The 10,610-nt window shown below is 47.8% G+C and overlaps 2 protein-coding genes across 2 annotated transcripts in view; one reads left to right on the top strand and one right to left on the bottom strand.

Annotated features, from left to right (window-relative positions):
* The window catches only part of HELZ2 (helicase with zinc finger 2), a 29,994-nt gene extending 23,619 nt beyond the window's left edge, over nucleotides 1-6,375 (top strand). The window contains exons 16-20 of the mRNA XM_069871495.1: nucleotides 613-747; nucleotides 942-1,160; nucleotides 1,469-1,625; nucleotides 2,067-2,234; nucleotides 2,949-6,375. Of these exons, the coding sequence (XP_069727596.1) occupies nucleotides 613-747; nucleotides 942-1,160; nucleotides 1,469-1,625; nucleotides 2,067-2,234; nucleotides 2,949-3,073 (804 nt within the window). The 3' untranslated portion in view covers nucleotides 3,074-6,375. The remainder of the gene's footprint in view (nucleotides 1-612; nucleotides 748-941; nucleotides 1,161-1,468; nucleotides 1,626-2,066; nucleotides 2,235-2,948) is intronic.
* Nucleotides 6,376-7,673: 1,298 nt separating this feature from the next.
* FNDC11 (fibronectin type III domain containing 11) lies at nucleotides 7,674-8,597 on the bottom strand. The gene has a single exon (XM_069872098.1). It carries the CDS (start codon nucleotides 8,595-8,597, stop codon nucleotides 7,674-7,676), a length of 924 nt encoding a protein of 307 aa, XP_069728199.1.
* Between the last annotated feature and the right edge of the window lie 2,013 nt (nucleotides 8,598-10,610).

A 10,610-nucleotide genomic window follows, 5' to 3' on the forward strand; every position in this document is an offset into this window, starting at 1 on the left:
ATCCATGATTCAGCCTTCAGGGAGTTGTTCCTTCTCGCGTATAACTCTGCTAACTGAAGTCTTGAGAGAGGTCCACACAGTCCATAACTATTCTCACTAGATGCGTGAGCTACGCGTTATCTGTGGATATCGCATAAAACAGAGTCATAAGACCTGCTGCAGGCCTGAAAGCTGAGGTGAAGAACTATTGCGCCTGCTCGCTTCTAGCTGTGTGCATCATCTCAGCTCCTTGTCTTCAGTCACGCTTGTGCTGTCTGCTCTAAACTTGCTCTTGGCCTTCTGCAAGAGAAAACAAGTGTGATGAGGCTAGATTTTTGGTGGGTGGGTATCACTGCTACCAAAAAATGTGCTGACCCAGGCCCAAAGTGGTGAGAAGAATAGAGCAGATCACAGTAGACTTACTATGTGATGTCTTTCTCCTGTCAGATGGGAACAAGGCTCCACATTATCTGGGTCAGGATCTTTATATAACATGGCCCTTGACTGAGGTTGCTGTAACCATACCATAAATAAGTAGCGACAAATGTCTGTGTGCAAATAACTTTTCAAAGACCTGATTGCCTTCATTAGTGCCACCACCCTCAGAGTTGAGGTGTCCACTCTTCATTCCAGGTTGTTTTGCTTGGGGATCACAAACAGCTGCGGCCCGTGGTCAACCATGACTTCTGCAAGAGTCTTGGCATGGAGAAGTCTCTTTTTGAGCGCTACCGGAGTCAGGCGTGGATGTTGGATACCCAGTACCGCATGGTGAGGCCCTCAAGTGGATTGACTTTTCTCCATCATGGACATGCTGTAGTTGGGGCTTGTCTCGGATACAGTCCATTAGTGTTTTCCCTTCCTAGAGTAATGATGCAGGTGCCTGGTGCGTTGCAGGTCGAACCTGCAGGGTGAGAGTTTCCTTGACTGTTGTTCACTTCATTTTCTCCCCTTTTCTCTGCCAGCACAAAGCCATTTGTGAGTTCCCATCCCAGGAGTTCTATGAAATGCGTCTGAAAACGTGCCCCCAGCTTCTTCGTAAGCCCAGTGTCTTCCATCACAAAGATAATGACTGCTGCCCTATCATCTTCGGGCACTTGGAGGGGAAGGAGCAGAGCCTCATGATTTCTACTGAGGAAGGAAATGAGAACTCCAAAGCTAACCCAGAAGAAGCGGAGCAGGCGGTGAGGAGGGTCTTAGGGTATTGCTGGAGATGCAAAATGGGAGGGTGTTGCATAGAGGGGCTGCAGGGATCATCGAGGGACAGTGGGTATCGATATAGGATAAAGATCAGTGGGGTACAGTATCTGCCTGATGTCTTCTTGGATCTGGAGCGTGCCACGATGCTCCTGGCCAGAGGCAGCCGCAGGGAAAGACCTTGGAGCAGGGGCAGCAGCATAGCCAGGCACCGCTCTGCCCTGGGGACAGGGTGCTGGAGGGCTGGTTCCCTCCTGCCCCCACTCCCAGGTGAGCAGGACCCTCCTGTCCCCAGGTAAGGCTGGCGAAGCAGTTGACACTAGATGGCACCATCCGGCCAGAGAGCATCGCCATCCTGAGCCCCTACAGCGCCCAGGTGTCCGAGATCAGCAAGAGCCTCCTGAGAGAGGGCATCTGTGGGGTGACCGTCTGCACCATCACGAAGAGTCAAGGTGAGGCTGGCAGGAGAGGGGAGGACCAGTTCTGTTCTCTCCTGCCTTCCTGAGGACTGAAGCGGCTTCTCACAGAGATGGTCTTTGAGCAGATCCTACACCAAGGGCATTTCTGCCGTGGAGGAAGCATCTCTGGGCCAGATTTCTGAGTGATTTGTCATTGTAATAAATTCTTTGGGAACCTCTGGAGTGCCCAGGCAGGATGAGAACGATGAAGGTAGGAAGGTGGAGGACGTCTGACTGGGGTGCTGAAGAACTGCCATAGCACATTCTCTTTGGAGACCAATGACCAGGAATCCAGTGACCTCAAAGCTGGAGAAACTCAGACAAGAAGCTGCAGTTCTGTGTGTCTGCTGCAGAGAAATGAGTGTCCTGTGGGGTGGAGGGGAGGCCAGATGCTTCCTTCTGAAAAAAAAACCCTGTTTCAATTCTGCTTTCTAGGAAGCGAGTGGAGATACGTGATCCTGTCAACCGTCCGCTCCTGCCCCCGGTCAGAGATTGATAGAAAGCCCACAAAGAGCTGGCAGAAGAAATACCTGGGCTTTATTACCGACCCAAACCAGATCAATGTCGGCATCACACGAGCTCAGGAAGGACTCTGCATCTTAGGTGGGTCTCCTGGGAGTGGGGACAGCTCTCCAGTGGAACAGGGTGCTTGGATAAAGGAGTGGAAATGCAAACTAGTACTACCAATGGTCTTGCTTTTTTTCTTCTGTGGTTTCAAAAGTGGGCAGTCTGGGCAAAGCAGAGATCGCGTGTGGCTCATACGCAGCATGTGGAATTAGTTTTTCTCAGCCTCTGGTTCAGACCACGGTGTTTCCATTGCTTGTGAGCTAGAGCTCTCTCCTAACAGAATGTGGCAGCTCCTAATCATGCAGATGTAGGCTGGGATGTGTAGGGAGGCTGCTCGCAGAGCAGTGCTGGGATTTCACAGAGTGCTGGCTAAGGGAAACACTCCTGCAAGTTATCATAGAATCATAGAATGGTTTGAGTTGGAAGGGACCTTAAAGATCATCCAATTCCACCCCCCTGCCCTGGGATGGGACACCTCCCACTGGACCAGGGGGCTCAAAGCTCCATCCAACCTGGCTCTGAAGAGTCACCACTGCTCTGGGTAACCTGGGCCAGGGTCTCCCCACCCTCAGCATGAAGAATTTCCTCTTAATGCTTAGTCTAAATCTTCCCCCTTCCAATTTATAGCCATTCTCCCTCGTCCTAGCGCTCCATGCCTTATCCAGCACCCACAGCCTCGAGATGGTAGACAGAAGTTTGTATCATCTGAGCCTCTTCTGGCCACTAATTCACTGCCCCCATTCCTGACAGGGAACCGGTACCTCCTGGAGAGCAACTTCTTGTGGAAGAGGCTCCTTCAGCATTACCGGCAGCACAAATGCTTCGCTGCAGCACAGGGGATTTTTGTCAGGAGGACTCCAGCCGTCCGCCGGTGAGGACGGGTCGTACCTCGATGAGTTCATCCCTCTATGTGAACTGCATTTCGTGTGCCTTGGGAAGGACTCAAGCTTTCCATTCCTTAATCACCCACGGAGCCAAACGCAACGGGGGAGCCCGGATCTTCCCCTGCACGGTGACGGCGCCGGCTTTGGCATCGTGGGGTTTTTAATCAAACCTTGAATAGGAACCTTCAGCTCTAGCAAACCAAAAAAGCATTGGCAATGGGTGGATGGGGGGGTGACTTTATTGACGATGATGCTGTTTTTTAACTGTGGGATGCTCAGCGGAACCCCCCGACCTCTCTGCCAGTGCAGCTGCGCCTTGGGGACCAAACACACTCGCTCCATTCGTCACGGGTGGAACGACCGCGCGCAACGGAGCCGCCTGGTGAGCTCCGATTTGTTCTAGAGGATCAAAGCTTCTGAGTGCTACCACTCATTTTAAAACCAAGGCCAGGGGATTTTTTAAGGCTTCTCATTTCGCAAAGCAGAAAAAAACACATTCTGCAGGGGGGGATTTTGTTCTTTGTTTTTTTAAATGAAGAAAGAAAGCAAAGAGAGAACCACGTACCACTCTTTGTGTAGCTCGCTGTTCTCTGAGCTGTAAATACCACAGAGCCAAGGCCAAGTTGATGCTGTAAATAGATTTACTTATTCTTTATATGAAGGAGGTTGTCTCACCAGTGTGAAGTTAACAAAAAACCAAGGACGGCTCCTACCAGGAAATGTTGGAATTTGTACACATATTTTAAACTGTGCTGGGTTTTATTTGAAATCTCTTCCAGCAAAAGCTCCCCTTTCCTACCCCAGATTTTTTTAAAGGCTGCTTCTAATTTATTACTTTTTAACTCTGTGGATTTGTTTCACAGTCTTAAGGCCTGACTTTTTAAGAGAAGTGATGTAAATTTGATAAGTGTACCACGGCATAGATGTGTATAATGTATTTTTTTATGTTAAGTAGCCAAACTGCTGTAAACTGGAAGCTGTGACCGGCGAAGGCTGCCTTCGCCCCGTAACACGTGGCTGATGCAGACACAGAGCAGCGAGGTGGTGCTCTCTGCTGAATCACGGAGCTGCTTTTTGAAACGCGGTGGTGGTATTGAGGGAGGGGTGATGTCCTTCCTCTCCTTTCAGTTGTGAATGTATGAAGTGCCTGCCTCAGCTCTCCCCAAGCACACACGCTTGGTTGTTTCTAGATGTTCACGTGCGATGGAGCCAAGATGCAGTCACGGGGTGGTTTTGCTCCAAGTGTGTCCTTGGCATGAGGGAGGGGTCCCCGTGATTTCGCGGTGCTATGGCAGGGATGAATTTTGCCCTGTGTTTGCAACTGAAAATGCAGCTTGGCTCTTTCTAGTGTGGAGGAACGTGCAATAAGAAAGCATCGTGTCTGGAAAAGTCCTTACTGAACGCTGTGTTTGTTCTCATGGCTTTCTCTTAGTTTTGACTCAAGGACCTATGGAGAAATTTTGTTGTTCTCTTCCTTATTTTAAACCACATTCCTGCACTTCTGCCTTGGGTGGGTTTGCACGCTAGGATCAAGGAATGGGTTGGGCTGGAAGGGACCTTAAAGCCCATCCAATTCCAACCCCTCTGCCATGGGCAGGGACACCTCCCACTGGATCAGGTTGTTCAAAGCCCCATTCAACCAGGCTTGCTCTTTTAGCATAATAACAGGCAAGTGGCTGGTGAGTCCAGAAGGGACAAAAGTCTCTAGGAAGCACCTTCTGCTGGTTTTAAAGATGCTTAATAAAAAACCTGGTAAGATGTAAAGTTCATTATTCCTCTTTGGAGTCATCCTGGCTGGGGTCTTAAAGATTCTGCACCAGCCGGATTTTGCAAATAATATTGCAATTCCAAAATAAGCCAGCATAGGAATAGTTTTCTGGACTATTGAAATGCAATTTTGTGTCTCCAAGGTGAGGGAATTGCAAGAGATACTAGAATTGCTGGGATAAACACTTTACCGTGACACCAGCCTGATTCTGACACGGTCGCCTTCGTCCCTTTAGAATGAACGGGTCTTGTTTTCATGATCTAATGTCTGCAAAGAGTCTCTTCCCTGTTTTGTTTTGCTACTTATTTCATTACACGTGATATAAATGAGGAGTCTTGCTTAGGAGTCTGCACTTGCAAGCTTAGTGGCTTAGTCCAATGCTTTTGTGGGCGGTTTGGCCGTGAGTTTTTGTAGACTGAGAGAGAGAGACCTCACAAAGCATCTCTCCGCTCTCAGTGGGGAAAAAGTGCTGCTACTCCTTGGAAGGTAAAGCCGAGACTCAAATGGTTTTCTTGGTCACCTCTGCGCTGCAAGACAATGTGCATTTTATTTTTCGTTCCTCTGAAGACGCGTTTTGTAACGGGTATTTAGAAAACGCTGCCTTGGACCACCCAGCAGGAGGAACAGCCAGGCTGGGGCTTGGGCTGTTTGGGCTGTGAGCAGGTACCTGCAGCGTTGGTCGTGCAGCTGGAATAGTCAGGGATAGCAGAAAGTGCCATTAGTTGAACTTTTTATAGACTGTTAGTGACAGTGGAATGTCCTGTTCTTGTCCTTTTGCTCATGAATAGAGAGAATCATAGCAGTTAATAGAGGAAAAAAAGTGCAAAGTACTCTGGTTTCGCTTGCACACAGAGCTTTGAATTTACATTGGAAAGAATTTTATGTTCGAGCACATATTCTTCAAATGCTTCAACCACAAACCCACCAACTCTTTGGTGATTCCAGTAGGAAAGCGCTGTCGGCACGGTGCACAGGGTACCTGTCCCATCACAAGCTCTGCGTTTCCTGCAGCTCACAGACAAAAGAACTTTGGTGCAGGACACAAATGTTGGCTCATGATTTCCTTGGTACTGGCTAGAGCTTAAGCCCAGGGGAAGCTGTGTGTGTAGTCAGCCTGCAGTGATCCATGTGGTTGTAGCTGTCGCCCTGCGTCCTGCTCGGATGGGGGTTGAAAGGCGTCCAGAAATGAGAAACCTCCCCTTGGCACCAGCTGGTAGATAGGAGCCCACGGGGCTCTCTGGGAGGAGCTGGACGGATCTGTGTAGGACAATCAATTTACTGCAATAAATTCTTGGGTTTTTTAAACTAGAAATGAAATGTTAACAGTCATGAAGTGTAAATTAAGGAACTTTAACCGTGGCAGGTTTTTATCTTTTGTATGTCTGTGACTTGCAGCAAACCTCAGATGATGTTTTGGATACAAATATTTTTACCTGCTACTACTGTTTCTAAGAATGAACCTCAACATTCCTTTTTTTTGTTCTTGATATTTAAGCCATAATTGTAAAAATTATTTGAATTTATTTAAATAATAAATTTTATTACTAAAAAGTCCGTTTGGTGGTTTGACTGGAGCCTGCGTGGAGGCAGCTCTGCATGGAGCGAACCAAATGGAAATGAAGGAAAGGAGCTTTAACTCATGCGCGTGGCAGAAAAGATTGTTTTAACATGTTGGTCGTGTGGCTGTGTTGCCCTTCCCTGTTTGTTGTAGGGGTTTTGGGGGTGGTTGGCATGGTTGTTGTGGTGTTTTTTAATCAGAGTGATCTTACCATGCGCCGTAGAGGAGTGGGTATTTAATCCTGCTTAGGTATCTGTAAGGCACAGGGTGTAGAGGGTGAGAGGAGGCAGGGCTAGAGATAAGGCTGGAGAGTGATTTGAAGAGTTTAGGATTTGGTTTGTGTTCTGAAGGAAGGATGTGGGGATAAAAATAACCTGGGGCGAAAAAACCAAACACCACAGGGGCAAGAAGGTGGCACTGGGCAGCTTTTGGTGGATGAAAAGCACTGGAGGATGGAACACACCACACCTCGAATCTGGGGTCCAGCTTTGGGCCCCTCAGAGATACTGAGCTGCTGGAGACCATCTGGAGAAGAAGAACGGAGCTGTTGAAGGGTCTGTGGAGTACAGGATTTATGAGGAGCATCTGAGGGAACTGGGATTGTTTAGCCTAGAGAAGAGGAGGCTGAAGGGTGACCCTGTTGCTCTCTACAACTACCTAAAAGGAGGTTGCAGTGAGGTGGGTGCTGGGCTCGTCTCCCAAGTAACATGTGATAGAATGAGAAGAAATGGCCTCAAGTTGTGCCAGGGGAGGTTTAGATTGGATATTAGGAAAAAATTCTTTACTGAAAGAGCAGCGAAGCCCTGGCAGAGGCTGCCCAGGGCAGTGGGGGAGTCTCCATCCCTGGAGGGGTTCAAAAAGTGTGTAGCTGTGGCACTCAGGGACATGGTTTGGTAGGCACAGTGGGGTTGCATTGATGGTGGACTGGATGATCTTGGAGGTCTTTTCCAACTTTAATGACTCTATAAGCCTAGGAAGGTGTTTCCATCCCCTGTGCTTTGCATCCAGGGTGTCCTGCAAGGCTGCCTGCTTCCCGCTGCTCCCACCTGTGCGTCCCGGCTGTGGGAAGCGAGTTTGTGTGAGGAATTAGTAATGGGCACTGTTAACCTGAAGAGATTTGGGGAAGGCGCTTGTAAAATTGTTTTTGGAAACAGAATAAGCTCAGTTGCACGCCAAGTGTTTCAAAAGACGCTTTACCTTTAAGTTTTCTCATTAACCTGTTTCAAATGGATAAAATGAGAAGCATCCTCCTGCCCGCTCCCTCATCATTCTGCCGCACAAGCGCTGCCGACCGCATCTTCTGTTGTTGTTGTCAGTGTGATGCTGTCGTGCCATTTCACAAGGATGAAGGTCTGAGTGTCTGGTCTTCCAATCCTAAACTCGTAGGACCTGCCAGGCAGCAGGCCCTGGACTACGCATGAGGTGGAGGTGGCTTCTTGAATCCTGCTGTATCCCATTTCTCTGTGAATCTCGCTGGTCAGTAACTTGAAGTGCAGTTCATACGGTTTGAGGTGTGGCTCTTGATTTTTGTCAAACCACTTCAGCTTGGCTGAGTTCTTGCATGCAAATGATCCTTTCCGATCAAAAATCAGAGGCATCTTGACACGGAGAGAAACCCTAAACCTGGGAAGCCTAGTGCCTCTAAGATCTGCGTGTAACAACAAATGGTGCTTGATGTGGAGCTTTCCTGGCATATCCAAGGAAACGAGAGTTGCCATAAACTTGGAGAGCTGGTGTAGCCTCTTCGAAATCAATGGCCACTGGGCCAGGAAGGTTATCATGTCGCAAGTCATTATGTAGCGTCTCAGCTCCTCCCGTCCTTGTTCTAGCTGCTCCAACAGCTCCGCTATAAGCAACATCTCAATTTCAATCTGGTTTTTCGCCTTCTTCTTTATCTTCAGCAGCTGGTAGGGATCTATGAGTTGCATGATGTCAGTGCAATGCATCACGTGGTTCTGGTCTCTCGCATGCACGTGGCGGGGCTCGATGTCCACGTAGAAATAACACTTCTTAAAGACCTCAAATTTGTTCCGGTAGTGCTGGATGTGGTGGGGGCTCATGGTGGTCTGAAGGATCTGCAGAACAAAGTTTCTTTTTTCCATGTACATCTGCTGGCTGGCGTCATCGTGTCCTTTGCTGGGCACGGCAATCTCCAAACTGGTGTGGGACTCATCAGAAATCCCAGCCATGGCTCCGAAGCTCAGTTCCTGTGTAGGGAAGCAGTGATAATGATGTTAAGAACCAAAGAAAAAGCAGCTGAGAGGGCTGCAATCATGGCTATGATATTTCTCTCCTCTCTTAATTACAAAGCTTAGCTTATGAGTTTGTAGATGGAAAAGAACTCTTAGACTAGTGTAGTTCCAGAGGGTCTTTTTTTTCTATAGTTCTATGATTTCTAATGTTTTGTATAGTCTTATTTTTATAATAACTGGTCTCCTGCTACCCCCTCGTGAGAGATTCTGCCTCTGCTTAATAGATTCACTGTCAACAATTACTATTTGAGATACTCTGCCAAAATTTCTCCCTATCTTATTATCTTCTGTTTCATTCGATTTAGATGCCTTGGTGCTCCTGTAAGCAATTTTTTTTCCATTCTTCTGCATCTCTAGAAATGTCTATTTTTCTCCCTTTGTAATCTGCCGGGCTGCTGAGGTTTGAGACCCAGTTTTTAAGTCAGTTCCTACAGCTACATAATCACCTTGGTGATTCAGATTAACCCTCTGCCCCTGAGGTGAGCAGGCAGAACTGTGCGAAACTCTGCGTGCTGCCTCACAACAGCTTTCAAGAGGAGCGTTAGTGTTTTCCCTTGCACCTTTGTCTTCAGCACTGGATCGACAGTCGTAACCTTACATTTTCAGTGTTGTATTGCTTTCCCTTTCTTTGGTTTTAGTTTACACCATCCTCTCAGCCCTTTGCTTTCTTGTAGAACTCTCTTAGTCCATATGTGAGATACAGGAAGAGAACGAAACACAAATAAGGCACCTGTGAGCAGGTAACTGTTTGCTGGTAAGAAAGTGTTCAAGCCTTTGTCCTTTGCGATGCCAAATCTGTTTTCTGTCTCATTCTTCGCTGTTTCACTGACCAGCAAAGCTGTGCCTGGCTGAGCCAAGATGAGAGGTGTTTCTCTCTTGTGCTTCAGCTGAAGAACCTGTGGTTCACATAAACAGAAATTAGCTAAAGGAATGCCAGTGTCTCTGCCATCAGTGATGCTGTAATGAGAACCCAGCCTGACACGGAGAGTGTGGCTTTCACCAGCTGAATACACTTGGTTTGAAAAAGCAATAAATAAGGAATTCGGAGCGTATGATCGGGTGACCCCAGCCAGGCTGCGATGGTTCACTCCAGCAACAGGCAGCTTTCCTCGTTCGGTGTCATTCCCTGGTTGTAAGTACATAAGTTTTTGTAGGATCTATCTTATAGTATCTTCTGACAAGAGAAAATGGCCTCAAGTTGTGCCTGAGGAGGTTTCAATTGGATATTAGGAACCGTTTCTTTACTGACAGAGCAGTGAAGCCCTGGCAGAGGCTGCCCAGGGCAGTGATGGTGCTTCCAGCCTTGGAGGGGTTCAAAAACCACGTAGACATGGAGCTCTGAGACATGGTTTATTGGGCATGTTGGGGTTGCATTGATGGTTGGACTTAATGATCTTGGAGGTCTTTCAACTTTAATGACTCTGATCTAACTTAGATATTTGAGTTCTTGTGTAGTGTAGAATGTCCTGTAGAAGTTAGTTGGTAATAGCTAGTTGACGAAGCAATTTTTCTTCGCCTCAGTTTCCCTAAATACATAAGATAACTAACAATATCTCCTTGTAGGCATCTGTAAGCCCATCAGCTGCTTGGCCCCAGCCTCATGGTGACTTATAGTAATTCATGCATTCTCAGCAATGTTTTCCCCCCTTGAGGGGTTGACAACTTAAAAAAACAACCTATGTTTCCTTTCCACTTAAAAAAACCCCTAAACCAGAGCAGTGCCAGCTCCTGGCACCCGTATGTAGTGCGACAGGGAGAGCACGCGCGCCAGGTGACGTTCCCAGCTTTTGGAGCGCTTTGGCTCTCCGGAGCAGCCTGTTTGCCCACAGACAGAGCTGTCATTGTGCTTGTTTTCCCTTTCTGTTTTTACATTTCTTTTTTTCCTTGCCAGAACTGGCTGTTTTCCCAGCAGCGCTGCTATGTTTGCAGCCAGGGATGCTTGCAGTCGCC

This window comes from Phaenicophaeus curvirostris, chromosome 18 (assembly GCF_032191515.1).
Source record: "Phaenicophaeus curvirostris isolate KB17595 chromosome 18, BPBGC_Pcur_1.0, whole genome shotgun sequence".
Taxonomy (NCBI): domain Eukaryota; kingdom Metazoa; phylum Chordata; class Aves; order Cuculiformes; family Cuculidae; genus Phaenicophaeus; species Phaenicophaeus curvirostris.